General features: G+C 52.1%; 7 protein-coding genes across 7 annotated transcripts; 5 read left to right on the forward strand and 2 right to left on the reverse strand.

Moving 5' to 3' along the window:
- Positions 1-34: 34 nt before the first annotated feature.
- Positions 35-1,141, reverse strand: BDV14DRAFT_207684 (uncharacterized protein). Its single transcript, XM_073775192.1, has 3 exons — positions 523-1,141; positions 231-461; positions 35-168 (listed from the first exon to the last, which is right to left on the reverse strand). Exons 1-3 carry the CDS (start codon positions 1,110-1,112, stop codon positions 57-59), a joined length of 933 nt encoding a protein of 310 aa, XP_073630198.1. The 5' UTR covers positions 1,113-1,141; the 3' UTR covers positions 35-56.
- Positions 1,142-1,745: 604 nt separating this feature from the next.
- Positions 1,746-2,655, forward strand: BDV14DRAFT_198338 (cupin domain-containing protein; the record flags this gene model as incomplete). Its single annotated transcript, XM_073772911.1, has 2 exons — positions 1,746-2,270; positions 2,356-2,655. The coding sequence occupies 2 exons, from the start codon at positions 1,746-1,748 to the stop codon at positions 2,653-2,655; spliced, it is 825 nt and encodes a 274-aa protein (XP_073630199.1).
- A 152-nt stretch (positions 2,656-2,807) lies between these two features.
- On the reverse strand, positions 2,808-3,643 carry BDV14DRAFT_198339 (terpene cyclase spyD; the record flags this gene model as incomplete). The annotated part of the gene is made up of 2 exons (XM_073772912.1): positions 2,808-3,027; positions 3,090-3,643. 2 exons carry the CDS (start codon positions 3,641-3,643, stop codon positions 2,808-2,810), a joined length of 774 nt encoding a protein of 257 aa, XP_073630200.1.
- Positions 3,644-4,001: 358 nt separating this feature from the next.
- Positions 4,002-5,791, forward strand: BDV14DRAFT_207686 (FAD-binding oxidoreductase; the record flags this gene model as incomplete). The annotated part of the gene is made up of 4 exons (XM_073775193.1): positions 4,002-4,572; positions 4,640-4,792; positions 4,851-5,387; positions 5,487-5,791. 4 exons carry the CDS (start codon positions 4,002-4,004, stop codon positions 5,789-5,791), a joined length of 1,566 nt encoding a protein of 521 aa, XP_073630201.1.
- A 667-nt stretch (positions 5,792-6,458) lies between these two features.
- On the forward strand, positions 6,459-7,916 carry BDV14DRAFT_170258 (uncharacterized protein). Its single transcript, XM_073768184.1, has 2 exons — positions 6,459-7,179; positions 7,253-7,916. Exons 1-2 carry the CDS (start codon positions 6,867-6,869, stop codon positions 7,681-7,683), a joined length of 744 nt encoding a protein of 247 aa, XP_073630202.1. The 5' UTR covers positions 6,459-6,866; the 3' UTR covers positions 7,684-7,916.
- Positions 7,917-9,951: 2,035 nt separating this feature from the next.
- BDV14DRAFT_198342 (uncharacterized protein) lies at positions 9,952-10,941 on the forward strand (the record flags this gene model as incomplete). Its single annotated transcript, XM_073772913.1, has 1 exon — positions 9,952-10,941. One exon carries the CDS (start codon positions 9,952-9,954, stop codon positions 10,939-10,941), a length of 990 nt encoding a protein of 329 aa, XP_073630203.1.
- A 769-nt stretch (positions 10,942-11,710) lies between these two features.
- Positions 11,711-17,200, forward strand: BDV14DRAFT_33027 (P-loop containing nucleoside triphosphate hydrolase protein; the record flags this gene model as incomplete). Its single annotated transcript, XM_073776557.1, has 13 exons — positions 11,711-12,693; positions 12,746-13,025; positions 13,085-13,318; positions 13,373-14,106; positions 14,163-14,325; positions 14,377-14,742; positions 14,811-14,934; positions 15,002-15,073; positions 15,130-15,180; positions 15,257-15,321; positions 15,382-16,006; positions 16,105-16,563; positions 16,660-17,200. Coding segments are annotated over 13 exons (4,382 nt in total), but the record flags the coding sequence as incomplete, so codon positions are not given.
- Between the last annotated feature and the right edge of the window lie 181 nt (positions 17,201-17,381).

Raw genomic sequence — 17,381 nt, forward strand, 5'->3', positions numbered from 1 at the left:
CTGCATTTAGTTGGACTTGCAAAGGTACATAACGATGGAAAACAAATACAAAAAGTCTACTGAAACTCAGCAGGAAGGCTTGTCAGCTTGTTCATTTCCTTAATGGTCTCTTCCCACAGTTTTCCCTGGACCTCCTGGCCCGCCGGCGAGACGATGTACGCTGTTTTGCTACGGACAGCCAATATACGTTAGTGATTTACATCTCCAAGGCTAGACAGAGAACAACTTACTCGGCAATGGCCTTATCAATCAAGAACCTCCCATGACTCTCCGGGCCGGCAACGAGCGCACTGTGTAGAATAACCCATCCACCAACCTCCACCGGCCGGGCGCGAATCGCCTTAACAATGTTGACAATAACCCTGAGATGCAACGGGAGCACATCGCTCATAGCCGTATTCACCATGCCCGGACACATCATATTGATCACGACCTTGCTGGGATCCAGACGCGGCGCCAGGCTATACAAAAACAACACACAGAGCAATTTCGAGTCGCCGTACCGCTGAAACGGAAAAAAACGCTTCCTCCTTATCCATGTGCTCCAGCACGCCCTCGTCGGCTTTGACAGGCGCTTTTTTCTCAAGAGTCGTGGCCTCATGCGCGCGACTGCCCATCCAGCTGATCCTCGCCGGCGAGCCGGTCTTCTCCGCGCCGGCCTGGAGATGCGGTAGGAGCTCGGCGATCAGGAGGACGTTGGAGTAGTAGTTGACCTGGGTCGTGCGGTCATGATCGCTGGGGCTGCGCTCGAGCTTCAGCAGACCAATTCCCGCATTGAGGATGAGGAGATCGACAACGGGGACCGAGTCGCGAATGTTCTTTGCGAACCGCTGTACGCTATCGTACCGGTCCATGTCCACCTCCATGACCTTGATTACATCCTGCGGATTGTGCATTCGGATCCCGCGGTCTCGACGGAGGGATTGCGCACATGTTTCGCCTTTGCTGACGTTGCGGACTGCGAGAATTACTGTCGATGCCCGCAGGCGTAGTAGCTGTTTGGCGACTTCGAGGCCCATGCCTGCGCTCGCGCCCGTTATGACTGCCGTTTTGCCCGTTAGGTCTATTCCTGTGGGCAAAGGGTCGACTTTTGGCTGGATGAAGTTGACCATGATGGGGGTTGTTGGCGCTCGGATAGGATATTGCGAGGGTGCTGGTGATTGAGGAAAACAACAAGACAACTAGCATCCGCCAGCAGAAGACAGCTGTAGGCTACCAACTTGCGCTGCTTTGTCCCTTCTTTGTCCAATGGAATGACCCTATTGGGCAAGACCTGACATTGAGCTTACAAATGCCGTGGATATTGACTCAGCATTCGGCCGACGACATCCCACGAGGGGAACCTTGGTCTTGGTCCCCTAGTAAAGATATATCTGTAATTGTCACGTAATGACAGCAACGGGACGGGGTTTCCAATGTTAGGTCAGGTTAATCCTCGGTCGACAACAGCCCTAAAAGGCCATCATCGCCTCATCAGAGCTGGGACCCGGCCCAGGGCTTAGGCTGCAGCCAATCATTATCAGGCAACTTGATTTGCTATCTAGATACCCATATTCTATTCTTATATACCTTGTCATTGTGTAGACCGTATGTAAAGCACGTAGGCGAGTAGTGATAGTACTAGTACTGTAGGCATTGTCGAAATTCTTCTCTTGCCCTCCTTCCTACCTCCTCATCCTCCTAATTTACTTCAATTTCTCCCTTTGCCACATCCACTATCTTCTCCATAATTTCCAACAGCAACAATGCCCCCTTGTACCCCCCGCACTTTCACAGCAGGCGAAGACCCACTGACCAAATTCTCCGGCGCAATCTCAGTCGGCACGCTTCCACGCCCCGCAAATCGCCAGTTCCTCTTTCACGGCGTGATGCGGCCCAGCCGGGGCATATACGCGAAGCTCGTCGCCTCCGGCAAGAAACCACCCACGCACTTCCACCCGTCGCAGTGGGAATTCTTCCGCGTGCTTCGCGGCAATCTCACCATTGATATCAATGGCGTTCCCACCCACCGCACGCCCGCGGATGGCGAGATGGCTGTCCCGCCTTATACGCATCATGTTATATACGGAACGCCGGGGACTGAGATGAACGAGGTGGAGTTTCTTGTTAGTGCGACGGATCCTGATCTTGGTACGGATGCAGCGGGTGGGGATGGGAATGGTAAAGGGGCGGCTGTGGTCATGGACCAGGCGTTCTTTGAGAATTGGTACGGATATCAAGAAGATGTTTTTCAGCGAGGGGAGAGGTTGGATTTTTTGCAGGTGCTTGCTGTGGGTACTTACCTTACCCTATCCTACCCTAATCAGAAAATAAGAGAACAACAGCTACTGATTAACCTCTGCTTGATGATTGTAGATGTTTGATGCTGGAAGCACATATCTGTCGCCGCCATGGTGGGTGCCTTTTCGCTGCTGGGTTGGCCTGTTCCTCGGAGTTGTCCTGGGCCGCTGGATCGGGGGACTGCTGGGTTACGCGCCCTTCTACCCTGAGTGGACGACCGACTGGGATGCGGCCTGTGATAAAATGGAGCAGACCTGGTCCCAGCGTCGGTTTGCGGATCGAGGGGCGCAGCAGCGAGCGAGAGATAAGTTTCGGGGGCAGCTGGCTGCGGGACGGGGTGAGGAGACCGAGAAGAAGGGGAGGAAGTCGGAGTAGAAGGAGTTCGAGCTAGAGCTGGAGCTAGGAGGGTCAGGTACAGAATAAACATTTCATGTTATAGAGTTTGATTTTGTATACCATCTACTAACTATTTGCCAACAACGATCGTCCATATCGATCTCGAGTGAGACCACGGATACCACCCCAACTCAGTGACTTTTTTTCTTGTCATTAACCGGAGAATCTAGTCGTCCTTCCTGTCCCTGAACAAAGACATAGACTACCGCATACAGTAAGTCAAACGCGATGCTCCCCAGCAGCAGAAACCGGCCATAAGGGGTCCAGGCATATCCAAACCGCTCGGGCCAGTAATGCACACGCCAGAAGAAGCAGCACGCGGCCGCGATGGTGCCGAGCATCCTCGTCCACCTGTTCATCACCACCAGTCAGCCTATTTTCCAGGAGAATACATGGATACCGACTCAACTCACCAAATCCCCCACGAATGCCCGCGGGTATTCCCCCTTGACAGGAGCTGCGCGATGGAGCTCACGTTAATGAGAAGCTGCATCGGCCACGCTGTCATAAACACGACCTGGCGACCGATGAAAGGGATGAAGGTCGCAGCGACCGCCAGATGCAGCCAGAGACAGAGTGCGCATCCAGCGACGATAATACCGAGCAGGTGACGCGCCACCAGGGGCGATTGGCTCCACGCATCTGGGGCGGATCGAATAATGGCGTAGAATAAGACGACGTCCACAATCATCCATTGCGCAAAAACGACCTGGTTGATCAGCCCCGGCCCGTAGATGAATCCGTATACGGCTTCCCAGGTGATGTTTAAACACAGGCAGTGCAGAGGCATTGCGTATGATCGATCTTTGAAGGCTTGCCGTGCCATCAGGATGTACGAGATTGACCAGAGGAGCCCGGATACCGCTGTGAATGTATCTGGAATTGCCTTTGTGTGCCATTGTGGCCCAGGGTCGTTGTTGTAGTCGCGGTTGGCGGCTGCCCATGCTTCGAGCGCGAGGATGGTCATTGTGGCTGATTGGATGAATGTAAGAGTCAACGGATGTATGAATGGATTGATACAACAACAGAGAATGATGAGATTTATTGCAACGCAAAACTTGCCTTATTTGGTTGATGCAGCTAAGCACGAGCGAACGATATTGTCATCTCGGCCGAACCTCATCGGCCGTCCGGCAGTCAGGCATTCGCGCATGACTATTATTAGTATTTCTTGATGGGTCCTTTATAACTGTGGACTAAGGGTTGTACATTTTTCGATTGATGGTGTTCGCCCGGGACTGGAGTGGAGGCTGATCAATGGTTTTGTGCAGCCCGCAAGAAACTACATGATAAGTATATGTAGAATCATATCCATCAGTTCCATCATGGTCAGGGTGACCTTTATCCTGGCTACCCTGCTGGCCATCACAACGGCTGCACCAACAACGTCTCAATCTGCTGCTGCTGCTCTTTCCTCGCTAGGTCTTTCTCTTCCAAATGACGAGCCGCTCATCGGAAACCCGGGGTATACCTGTGAGATCCTGAATTACGCCTTGTCCAAGAACACGACCTTTACAGTGAATTCGCCCTACTATGACCCCCTAATCGATGAGGTCTGGTCGCAGAACTGCCGCCTGAGTGCGTCGTGCGTTGTGACCCCCGAACCGGCCGAGGAGGTCTCACTCGTACTGAAAGTGCTGGGCATTCTGGAGACCAAGTTTGCCATTCGCTCGGGCGGACACAATACCAACCCAGGCTTCAGTTCTGTTGGCAGCGACGGCGTGTTGACTGCGCTAGAGAAACTGAACGCCTTGTCGATTAGTGCTGACCACCGAACACTCACCGTCGGCCCTGGTAATCGCTGGCAGGCCGTATACGAGTATCTCGAGCCATATCATGTCACCGTCCTTGGTGGCCGTGAGATTGTCGTCGGTGTCGGCGGCTTTCTCTTGGGTGGTGCGTGCGAAGACGAGCTCTGGATGAAGTAGACGAACCTTGACTTGACATTCACTAACGACACCAGGTGGACTTAGCATCTTCTACAACACCCACGGTCTGGCCATTGACAGCGTCACTCGATTCCAGGTGGTGCTCCCCGATGGACGCATCGTCGACGCAACTCAATCCGAGAATGCCGATCTGTACAAAGGTCTGAAGGGAGGTCTCAACAATTTCGGTCAGTCTGATATCTCGTAACCCTCCTTCTCTCTCACTTGACCGACTAACTGGACCAGGTATCGTGGTAGAATACGATCTCACCACCAACACGGCCACTGATATCTACTACGAGATCAAGACCTACACCATCGCCGACACTCCCTCCGTGCTCAGCGCATACGCAACATACCTCTTAGATGCCGACGTGAACAGCAACATCCAGATCCAAATCAACTCCAACTATACTCTCGTCTTCTACAGCTATCTCGGCCACGTATCATCGACACCCACGGCCTTTGACCCCTTTCTCGATATCCCCGTAGCATCGACCCTTGTCCCTCCCACCAACGGCTCGCTCAGCAACGTCCTCTTTACCCTCGGCGCGGAAAGACAGACGTCCCCAGGGATTTCCTACAGCGGCACATTCACCTTCGCTGTCACCAGTCCTGACTTCCTCCAGAGCACATATACCGCCTATCTGGAGGCCGCTGCATCCATGCCCGCAGGCGCGGACCTCTTCTACGCGCCTCAGGGCATCATACCCAACTTAGTGGCCAAGGCCGAGTCCCAAAATGGAGGTAATCTTTTGGGTCTAGAGGCTACGCCTCAAGTCTGTACGTACCCCGTGCTTGTTCTCGTTGCGTTCATCCGTTTCTATATCTACTTCAGCGGGCCCGGACCTTTCACTGACGGCCACCAATCACCCATGACAGGGGCCAATATCTTCGTCGAGTTCCAGTCCCACCAATCAGTCAAGCAGTCTGCTGAGTTTGGATCATTACCACTCGTGACAGGCATAGTGGACTCGCTTCTGGCCGATTTGGCCTCCAGCGCCGGACCCCAGGAAATCCTACTCCCATATATCTTTGTGAACGACGCGGGACCCGCCCAGGAGCCGCTGCAGTCTTTTGGGGAAGAAAATCTGAGCTTCATTGACGCGGTCGCGAAGAAGTATGATCCCGATGGCGTGATGCAGAAGCTGCAAAATGAGGCTTACTTTGTTTCGAAGGCGTTGTAAGAGCCGGGTGGTTAGCATAAACCTAGACGGGGGTGGACTATAAGGTCCTTTCTGGGGTGATGCAGAGAAAATATGTGTTGAGTAGCGTAATCTGGGTACCACCTATCCATTAACTTTTGAACCATGGGAATATTAGAAAGGATCTATATAAGCCTTTAACGAGAAGCGTGTTCTGAATTCCCGATCGACAAGCTAATAACATACTTTGAGGTGTGTCTGACTCGACTAGCCTAGCCTGCACTTGAATCGAGAACTAACAGCACCAGGCGCATGAATTCAAAAAGGCGTTGGCCGGACTCGACGACGGCTCGGTCGGCAAGGCCGTCCTAAACTGGAAGGACATGTAAACTGGCACCTGCACCCATCTCGCGACAAGCGACGTACATAGAACAACGTGCATAAACCAAGAAACAGTACATAAATAAGCCAGCCCAAATCCAAATTCAAGATCAAGAAGATCCCCTTAATCTAAGCGCCGCCAAGCACAATTCTGGCCAAAAATAGCCTGCTGAATTTCAGCCAACGACATGCGGCGCTTGACGTTGGTTTGGCGCTTGGAGGGCTTGGTGTGCAGTAGACTGGCTAGAAATTGACTAGAGAACAGTACCCAGTCGACACTCCACAGCGATTGTTCTTTGAGTACCTTAGCTCAGAAATACCTAGAGCTGTGACTTGAGGGTCCGGTCCCCAACTAGCCTCAACCTGACCTTGAATCCGACGCCGTTCCGCAAAAAAGGCCAGCGCTTAATCTCTTGAGCACTACGGCCAATAACCACCACCCATGCAGGGGACGGCATAGTGGCAGCAGATTGGAGTGAACCCTGTTTCACAAGCTCAGGGTAGCCTATCACGCATACCAGCCTCAAGGACTAGACTCGCGATGGATTCCAAGCGCCCACGTACAAAACTAGCGCTGTCTGCTGTAATCGCCCAGATTAATCGGACTTTTCCCCTGCGTTTCCTCTCCTTTGCTCGAATTCCTCCACATTTCACATCACATCTCGATCTCGCATGCGTATGCGCATGAACTTACACTTCCACACAATTTCAAGCCGCTAGGAACCAAACCACCAAAATGACAACCCAAACCCAAACAATAACAATGATGGAATCCTACAAAGAAGCCGTCAACACACAACCAGGCCTCGAAGCAGTTTATCCAGCGTACGGCACCGGAAGCGGGTATGCATCGAGTATACGAGGCGCACAGGCACCGATTCAAATAGAGCCGAGGATGGAAAAGGCTTATATTGCTGCGCAGGGTGCGGAGGTCGCGGCGGGGAAGAGTAAGAAGAAGATGGTTTGGCTTTGGGTTTTGGTTTCTGTGCTTGGTGTTGTTGTTGTGGGACTTGCGGCGGGGTTGGGGGTTGGTTTGACGAGGGGGGATGGTATGTTACTTACCCAGCCTCTTGAAAGGGAAATAAAGATGGGAGGCTAACATTCGTTTTATTTCGATTGCAGATTCAGCATCAGCGGCATCAAACACAGACTTCGACGACTCGGACCTCCCCAACAACGCAACATCCACATCCACCACCTCCTCCTCAAACGATAACAACACCGAATCCCCAGTCTCAAACTGCCCCTCCGCAAACAACACAATCGTACAAGCAAAAACCGGTTCAATCCGGTACCGCATCCACTGCGACGCCGATTTCGGCGGAGACGGTAAACTCACGCTTGCGTCGACGGTACTTACATCCTTTGATGATTGTTTGGCGCTGTGTAATACGATGAACTGGTTCCAGGATCGCTCGGATGTAGGATGTACTTTTAATGTTGCGGGGACGGGGCAGCAGACGCCGGGGACTTGTTGGTGTTTGGGCGGGACGGATGTTGAGGTTACAAGTAATGTTGGGAATGATATGGCGATTCCGATTTCGAGTAGATGAGGTTACCTATTAGGGGATTTCTTCTGTTTGGGATTGGTATGGTTCGGTTGGCGGTTGGGTGGTGTGTCTGTTACTTGCTTTTCCTTAATGCACTATGTACCCTAGCATTGCGAGTTTTGATACCTGATATAACCCTATAGATGTTACTTATGGTCATAATATGGTTCACTGTGGTTCCAAAAGTTGGAATAGCTCTGCCAACTCGTCAGCATACAACACACAACCTAAGCAGCCTTCTGAAATCTAACCAGACAACTCGTGGGTCCAATCTTCGGCACCTTCGCATAAGCCATTTTCATATCACATCCCAATCACTGCACCTATCCACAATCATCTCCAACTAAACCCTAATAATGTCCTCCCAATCACCGGCCCCGCAAGCCGACGCATGCCCCCCCCCCCCCCCCCCCCCCCCCCCCCGGAAAGCCCAAAAGCGGGTTTATATTCTCCGGGCTTAATATGAACTTATCCAATTCGGGAAATTGAGCAGGGTTTTCGTTGCAGCGGAGTAGACGGCCTTAGGTGATAAAGTATGGTATCGTTGCTTAAAGCCGGTCTACCCCTTAAGAAAGGCCATTTAACTATTAATAAGATAACCTAACCTATCTGGCAGTATCCTTGTAAAAAGAGGCTATCCAGCCACTTGTTAACTATAAGCATAAGGTCCTTAGTAGTATTAAATACAAAGCCTCTTCCTTTGTAAGTGGGGAGCCCCCCCTGCTGGCATCCACTACAAAACACTATAATAATTCTGTCTATAGTAATTACTTGAGTCTACAACAGGGCGCTCGCGCGCGATACATTGGACAAGCCTTCTGGGGTTTTGTTGCCGGGAAGGTGAGTAAGGTGCAAAATTGTAACCAGGATACTTGATATGTGCCAGTAGTAGGAGAAACGATAGCTAATCATCTTTGGGCCCCCTCCGGACACTGGAAACAGGGACCTATGTGGTGTCGTGTCTCAATCTGAGACGATAGAGAAGGGGATAGATGGAAAGTCATCATAGTAAGCACTTTGACTCGGGATCTCCACATCTGGAAGCCTCTGCATGTTCCGAACAGACGAACGTGAGAAGGGGCCAGGAACTGGGAGTAGCCGGGCATGGCCCAGGTGCTCTTCCCCCAGGGAAAGGGAACCCTCAAACTGAAACAAACACCCCTAAGAACCCCTGTTTTAGCCTGGGGTGCGCTCGTGCTAATAATAGATTCTCTCTCACCATGTTCCTGTTATGCAGCGTCGATAGATACTACTTGACATAGAAAACACCTACATAGACAAATCCAGACCTGTTATGTCTAATGGATAGGAATTAGATAGATGCTTCGATTCAGCAATTGTAGGACATTGGAGCTGGTCAGGGGACTGTATATCTGAGATGAACTACCTTCGATCTCTCAATTCATCGGACTCTCGGCACGCACTGACTCGGTGTTGGGTTTGTTCCACATAAGCCATGGCCATGTACTCAATTAATCGCCGACAGTGGAGTGTTTGCCAGGACTGAGCTATTGAGGTCCTACCCTTCGCCCTGGGACTCCAGGTTCCTTTCTTCCATTTACACAAGCGTCCTACTACAATCGGCTCCGACGTGCGCCGCTCGATTGCAGAAGTAGCGGTACTCAAGATTGCAATAGCTATGTAGATCGACCGGTAGGGTATCAAGTGCCTCGACCCGAGCACTGGAGTACGTTTTTTCCTGACTTTGGCTTTGATGGAGATGGTTTATTGACTCAACAGCGTAGAGATCACCTCCATATTGCCCTCGACTAGAGATCGTCGTATCATCATGTCTCGTTCGTATCACTCCACGGGCCCATAGTGGCTGTTTGTAAATGAGACAGTTCTAAATGTGGGATTTTAGGGACAAGGTACTTGACGATCTAGGTCATGCATGATATCTATTTCCAGTTCAACTAGACTGTCTCAGAACGAAACCAACTCCCTTAGTCTGCTATACAATGCCCTGAAAAGGAAACATCAAGGCAAGAGACATCTCCTGGCCTCGACAATCCAAGTCTATAAAAGCCAGCAACATTTCCCCGGTCCTTCTGTCCATCATGATCCGATCACTTCCTCCAGTTCCAGTTCCAGTTCCAACTCCAGCTGTTCAGCTCAATCGCCTACTTACTTCGTTCACTGCGCGATCGCCTCAAATCTATCAACTTTCCTCCTTCGTTCTTATCAAAATCACAAATCTAAGCTGTGCTTAGCAAACAACAACTCCCCTTCTCAACCCAACTAAAGACAACTCAACTCATTTCAATAAAAATGAAGATCCCCGCCGTAACCCTCGCCCTCGTCGCCGCCGCCCTGAGCGCACCAACCCCTAACAACGTCAACGCCGTGGCGGTCGACAAGCGCACCTTCGGCCTCCTCGGTCTCGCAGGCCACGGCGGCTTGTTTGGCCACGCCGGACTATCAGGCAGTGCCGGTGCCAGCGCCGAGGACTGCGCCGAGGGCTCAAGCTCGGGCAGCGCGGGCCTTGGTGGGTCTGGTAGTGCTTCGGGCCATGGGGGGCTTAGTGGATGGGGTAGTCTGGGAGGCAGTGGTAGTGCCTCTGGCTCTGGTCATGCTGGACTTGGTGGATGGGGTCATCTTGGTGGTGGGCTTGGGTGGGGCGGTTCTGGGTCTGGGTTTGCTGGACTTGGTGGCTCTGGCTCTGCTGGTAGCTCCGCTGGTATAGGGGGCTCTGGCTCTGGGGATGTCGAGGAATCTGGCTCAGGCAGCATCGGAGGATCCGGTTCCGCTGGTATCGGGGAATCTGGCTCTGCCGGTATTGGAGGATCTGGTTCTGCTGGTGGTTCTGCTGGCGCCGGTGGCTCTGGAGACGCCGGTTCTGACTCCAGCTCCGCCGACGACACTGGTGTTTCTCCCACTACTCCTGACGAGGACTCTAGTTCCGGCAGCGCGTCTGGATCTGGAAGCGGTGATGCCAGTGGTAACGGTGATGCCTCTGGCAGTGGCGAGGGCTCTGCCGACGTCAACGGCGATGGCAGCGCCTCTGCTTCTGGTAGCGGCGAGGGTTCCGCCAGCGTTGATGGTGCTGGTAGTGCTGATGCTTCGGGCAGCGGTGAGGGCTCTGCGGATGTCAACGGTGACGGAAGTGCTTCTGCTTCTGGGGAGGGTGAGGGCTCTGCTAACGTTGACGGCAATGGCAGCGCCTCTGCTTCGGCCAGTGGACATGGCTCTGCGAGCGTTACTGGTAACGGCAGTGCTTCGGCTTCAGGCAGTGGAAGTGCCTCCGCGAACATCGACTAAAGGACTCGAACATTCCTTTGACTTCTCTCTCTCTCCCTATCTCTGGGAGATGAGTCGCGATTCCGGGGATGGACCATGTATCTATGGGCTGGGACTAGATCTACTTGACAAGCATCTGCATCTATGTATCTAGCTGAATAAATCAGGATTTGCGGAAAGAGCTCATGTATCTACCATTACTTTAGTCAAAATCATGTTTGCAATCGCAGTTCAAGTGCAACTGAGCGGACAGCGAGCCCTGCTAAAAGTATCAAAAACAAAGCTCATATAGTGTGAAATCACCAAGCAATTAGTAGTATCGAGTAGGCGATCTAAGACTATGCCAAACACCGCTTTTGGACAGGACACGGGGGTAAACAAGAAGAAATGCTTTGCACGCAAGCGCTTCTTAGGGTATGAATGAAGCGATTACATCGAGACCTACCTATACTCGGTCGCTACCTGGTCCCGTCATCATAATCCACCAGGATGTTCTTAATTGCGCTATATTCCTTGAGGCTTCAAAAGCAAGGGCTCGAATTTCATCATCATGCGTCCAGGCAACGACGACTCGATTTCAGGCATCATCCGACACATTATGGTGGGGTTACATCGGCTGCATGCGAAGCCTCAATGCCATCCTGACTCTTTGCTGTGGCCACTTAGAGACGGGGGATAAGACTGGCACTAACTGCAAACCATCTAGGGCACGATTTCGGAGTCCGGCCGGCATCTGGGAGTAGATAAGTTCATGAATCCCTCGCTTGGCCGTGTGTTCTTCCAGCCTGGAAGATGATGACTGCGTGTCCAGCAACCGCCGACGTCGTCTTCGGCCCCAGGGTCGACGTCGCCTGTCGCACTTTTGACTTCACCGTCTACTTTGAAGATGCATTCCTTGCCTGTTTGCCGTCCGCTATCTTTGTTGCCCTATTCCCCGCGGCGCTGTGGCAATTACGACTCCAGTTGCGGCGAGTGCAGCGATCGCGCCTACTGGGTTGTAAATTGGTGGTATTGAATGCGCTTCTAATCTGCCAGTTAGTCTTTGTGATCCTCCGACAGCTAGGTTCCTCTACCACTGGCTTGCAGAGCGAGATTTCAATACCGTCGGACGTGGTTGAGCTGCTCGCTTTGACTTGCGCAATTGCCCTGTCCTATATTCACCATGTTCGCTCAATTCGCCCGTCGACTTTGCTGGTGTGTTTTCTTTCTGCTCGGTCGCTCTTGAGCGTTGCGAGAGTTAGAACACAATGGCTCATCCCGACTGCGACACGCCCAGCCATTCCCTTTACCCTGGGCTTCATCTTGACTTTGGTGTCGACAGTCCTTGAATCCCTGGGGAAGGAATCCGACCTTGTCCCCCAGCCCGCGACCAAGAATCCCAATACACCAGAACCATTTAGTGGTTTCTGGAAGCGTGCCACATTTGCCTGGCTCACTGCAACATTTCGAGAGGGCTATACAAAGGTTATATCTGTGCACGACCTGCCAGACCTCGACCCTAAGTTGGGCAGCCAAGTCGTGGCTCGACAGCTCTATGACGCCTGGTCGCGCGCAAATCAATCGACCAGGCATGGGCTGCTTTGCGCCTGTCTGAAAGCCTACAGCTATCCTCTGCTTGCGGCCGTGGCCCCGCGACTTTTCATGTCCGGGTTCACCTTCTGCCAGCCATTCCTCATCAATGCAACTGTGACGTGGGTTGGAAACCCAGAAGCGTCCATGCACTCCGGGAAGGCCCTGATTGGGGCTTTCGCTCTGGTTTATGTTGGCCAGGCTGTCAGTACTTCCCCGTTCTCATCGTCAAAGAACACACTAACTTGACCTGAAGGTTTTTACTAGCTTATATGGCTATCAGACCGCACGATATAGTATCCGCATACGCGGGGGCTTGATATCACTGATCCACCACCAAACGGTCAATACCCGCGCCGTGGACCTCGGAGATACAACGGCAATTACGCTCATGGGAACGGATGTGGAACGAATTGTTAATGGATTCAAGTTTATCCATGAGCTCTGGGCGTCTCTAATTGATATTGTCATAGCTATCTACCTCCTAGAGCGACAGGTTGGCGCCGCGTGCCTTACTCCTGCCGTTATTGTCCTTCGTATGCGCTGGCCTACGCGCCCCTCCTGATTATCCCACCTAGTGAGCTAACAGATGCAGTTTTTGTAACCGCCACCTTCAAGCTTTCAGCAGCCACCAACAAATACCAGCGGCTTTGGATTGAGCGCATTGAGGAGAGACTTCGGTTAACCTCATATACGTTGGAGAATATCAAGGCTGTGAAGATGCTAGGGCTTTCTGAGAGGCTGTACTGCATTATCAAAAATCTTAGATATGTTGAGATTGCAACCTCGACTGTGTTTCGCAAACTGCTAATAGTGACTATTGCGCTATGTATGTTTTCCATCGCCAGCCTGCATGATTCAGCTAACGCATCCGCATGAATAGCAAACTCCCCTGCTGATCTCGCCCCAATGGCTACCTTTGTGGTGTACATCATCATTGGACTCGTGCGCCACGATGAGTCACTCTTAGCTGCACAGGCATTTACCTCGCTATCCTTGGTTTCTTTGGTGACGACTCCTGTCTTGACGTTCATTCAAACATTACCATCCGTGGTCCAGTGTCTAGGGTGCTTTCACAGGATCCAGGAATACTGCAAGCACTGGCAGTCAGTGGATGAGGATGGGAAGTCGACACGCAGTTCCATGGAAAAGACCAGCGATGGGTTTGGCCTCGGAGAAATATCTGAGCTGCGCAGTGTCCCTAAAGACCTCATATCATTCTCCAACCTTGCCGTCGCGTGGAAGGCAGATGCATCCCCGGTCCTACGCGATATGAACCTCACCATACAACATGATCTGGTGACCATGGTGGTGGGTCCTATTGGTAGCGGCAAATCCACACTGCTCGAGACCATCCTCGGGGAGACACTCATTGTACAGGGGTCCGCTACCCATAACTCTCACTCTATTGCTTACTGTTCCCAAACACCATGGCTGCAGAGTACCGACATTAGGCAGAATATCCTTGGTGGGCGGCAATCAGTCGACCCAGCCTGGTACGCTACTGTAATACGCGCCTGCGGACTGGAGAGTGACCTGGCCTGTCTCTCAAGGGGTGATCGGACTGCTGTCGGCAGCAATGGTCTATCGTTGAGCGGTGGCCAGAAACAACGTATTGTACGTGGCCAGAAGCTTTGGACAGCATAACCGAGAGACATACTGACGAGTAGTAGGCGCTGGCGCGGGCCCTGTATTCACGATGCAAGGTAGTACTGCTGGATGATGTGTTCAGTGGCATTGATGCTGCCGCTACCAATGCCATCACACAGAGTCTGTTCAGCGAGAACGGTCTCTTTCGCCGATTACAGACTACGGTTGTCGTTGCTACACACTCTGGTATGGTACACTCCCCTTCGTGCTGCTACCACCCTCCCTAATGTGCTACAGGTTCTGTTCTGCAGTACGCTGACCAGGTCATTGTTATGACGGATGGCCGAATTGATGCAACCGGAGACTTGAGCTCGTTGCACTGCAATAATGATTATATCCAGAGTCTGAAAATTGCTCCTGCAAGTACTTCTTCGATTGTCAGCAACACGTCAAGCGACACCGACGCGGAAAGCGCAATATCCACTCAACTCGATGAACCGGCGGACACAGTTAATTTGGTTGAGCAGGGCAAATCGACTGACTCTAGCCGCCAGAGTGGTGACTTATCGGTCTATGGCTATTACGCCTCTGTATCTGGGCGCACAAGCGCCACTCTCTCGGTTATTATGACCCTGCTTTGGTGCTTCTGTCGCGAGTTCTCGAGTAGGTTTCAACGGTTTGGTTTTTCATGGAACGCAACGCTAATATATCTTTCTCCTTTTTTCTTCTAGCAATATGGATCGACTGGTGGACAGAAGCGAATGAAAAAAGCCCTAATGCCAGGACGGGGATGTATCTTGGGGTCTACGTATTCTTTGGGTTGTTTGGGATGGTCCTCATGGTAATTGCTTGCTGGTATGTTTGACTTGATTCCTCCAGGGTCCTTGAAGGACTGCAAAGATGACCGAAGTAAATGCTTTAGGCTCGTCTTCGTCCGTATCGTCTCGAAGTCTGCACTGCGACTTCACGATGACCTTCTCAAGTCTACGATGCGGTCAGTCGCAATCTTCACCCCAAGACATGATAGTCTTTGCTGAGTGTTGTCCACAGTGCACCATTTCAATTTTTCCATAAGGTTGATATTGGCAGCATAACGAACCGGTAAGCCTTTTATATCGCCGGAGGGCTTTTACGTATGCGATGCTGTACGATACTAAGATCTTGGCCAAACCTGCAGCTTCAGCCAGGATATGGATCTCATTGACATGACGCTTCCACTGGAAGGTCTCAACACGCTTGCCGGTAAACTCGCTATACCTTGGTCATGATCATACTTGGTAATGCTAACTTTATACCAACTAGCCGCCTGCAGCTGCCTTGTAAAAGTCATCATCCTCGCCGTCTTTGCTCGATACCTCGCAATTGCCATTCCTTTCATCGCAGGCCTTCTCTACATCACACAGAAGTTCTACCTCCGCACCTCGCGTCAGATGCGTCTGCTAGATATCGAGGCAAAGGCGCCGCTGTACACCCATTTCCTAGAACTAGTCAGCGGATCAGCAACCGTTCGTGCCTTTGGATGGCATTCTACATTCAAAGATACCTGCACGTCGCTGCTGAATTTCTCCCAACGGCCTGTCTACATGCTCGCCTGTATCCAGCACTGTCTCGGCTTTGTACTAGATCTCATTGTCGCCTCGATGGCTGTTATTGTCGTCGCGACTGTGGTCTTCCTGCGGGATAAATTTGAGGCCGGTGACGTGGGTGTTGCTTTGATTATGGTCATGACTTTTAATACAACCCTCATGCAGCTTATCAAGTACTGGACCATGACAGAGACGTCCATTGGTGCAGTGGCTCGCGTGAAGAATTATGTGGCGACCACGGAGTCCGAAGAAAAGGACGACCCGTCTTCATCTCCGGATTTACCCCCGTCATGGCCAGCACGGGGAGCTATTCAACTCAATGCCGTCGTGGCCTCGCACAGGTAAGTACCGTTCCCTTGCCTATGGTTTCTACCTAAACAACGCATCTCCCGCGCAAGGAGAAAGTAGCCTAACAACCCTGCCTCCGTGGCATTGACAGCCCGGACTCACCCCCCGTCCTCAAAGACATAACGCTCGAAATCACCCCAGGCTCCAAGGTCGCCATAGTCGGGTCCTCAGGGAGTGGCAAAACGAGCTTGATACTTTCCCTGCTACGCATGATCCCACTCAGCCAAGGCACCATGACAATCGACAGCATAGACCTATCGTCGCACCCTGCGTTCGCAATCCGCACCCGCCTCAACGTCGTAACGCAGGATCCATTCCTCGTCCCCGGCTCCGTCCGCTTTAACATCGACCCCTTCGAGACCGCCCCAGACGAGCAGGTCACCGCTGCGCTACAAAGGCTGGGCCTGTGGAAACTCATCGAGGCCGAGGGCGGGCTTGACATGGAAATGAACGCCGCATCGTGGTCGATGGGCCAGCGGCAGCTGCTTTGTCTTGCCCGCGCGATGATCCGCCCGGGGAAGGTCTTGATTCTAGATGAGGCGACTAGCAGGTATGCTTGCTGTCCTCCACTTGCTTTCCTCACCCACCTATATGTGTCTTTTATCCAGCACAGCGAGCTAACAGCCTCTCCCAATCCCATCAACAGCGTCGATCCCACCACTGAACAAACCATGCAATCTGTCCTGGAGACCGAATTCTCCTCTCACACCGTGATCTCGGTCCTGCATCGCCTGCGCTACATCCACTGGTATGACCGCGTTGCGGTGCTTGAAGGCGGGGCGCTGGTTGAGTTTGATGCCGCAGCGGACCTCCTAGGTCGAGACTCACGGTTTGAAAAGCTTTACGCTCATTCTGCGGCGGAGGGCTGTTAACTATGCCCTGATCTGGAGATCAATTTCCTGTCTGCTTTTGTCAGGATGGGGTTGGGGCAGCGGGTGGGCTTAGGTAGGTAGGCGCTGCCGGTATAGGACGGTACGGATGTGGTAGGTAGGGTGGTCATGCTAGGTATGGTAGGTAGTTTGTAATCCAACTTGGATGGAATATCGAGGGGACAGATGTCGAGAGTCAATTTTGGCTGCCGCGGTGTAATGAATCTACGAAGGGGAGTTTGTTTATTGTTAGGTTATGGGATCTACCGATTGTGTATTGTTGGGACGCTCCATAGACTGTTGGCTGGCAATTTAAAGGCCACGGCATGTTTTGCACCGCCCCTCCCCCTCCTTGAAGTACAGATAGCAAGTAGCCTCAGGGCATTAGCTCATGAAAGGTGGCGTACGTACCCCCAGGATCTAACGGCGTCCGATCGTAGACGGGACATACTAGCTCCGATCGCATATACATCGCTCATCGTATAATGATAGTTTCCTA

The sequence above is a fragment of the Aspergillus stella-maris genome (genome assembly GCF_047715825.1).
Source record: "Aspergillus stella-maris strain CBS 113639 unplaced genomic scaffold BDV14scaffold_15, whole genome shotgun sequence".
In the NCBI taxonomy this organism is placed as follows: Eukaryota; Fungi; Ascomycota; class Eurotiomycetes; order Eurotiales; family Aspergillaceae; genus Aspergillus; species Aspergillus stella-maris.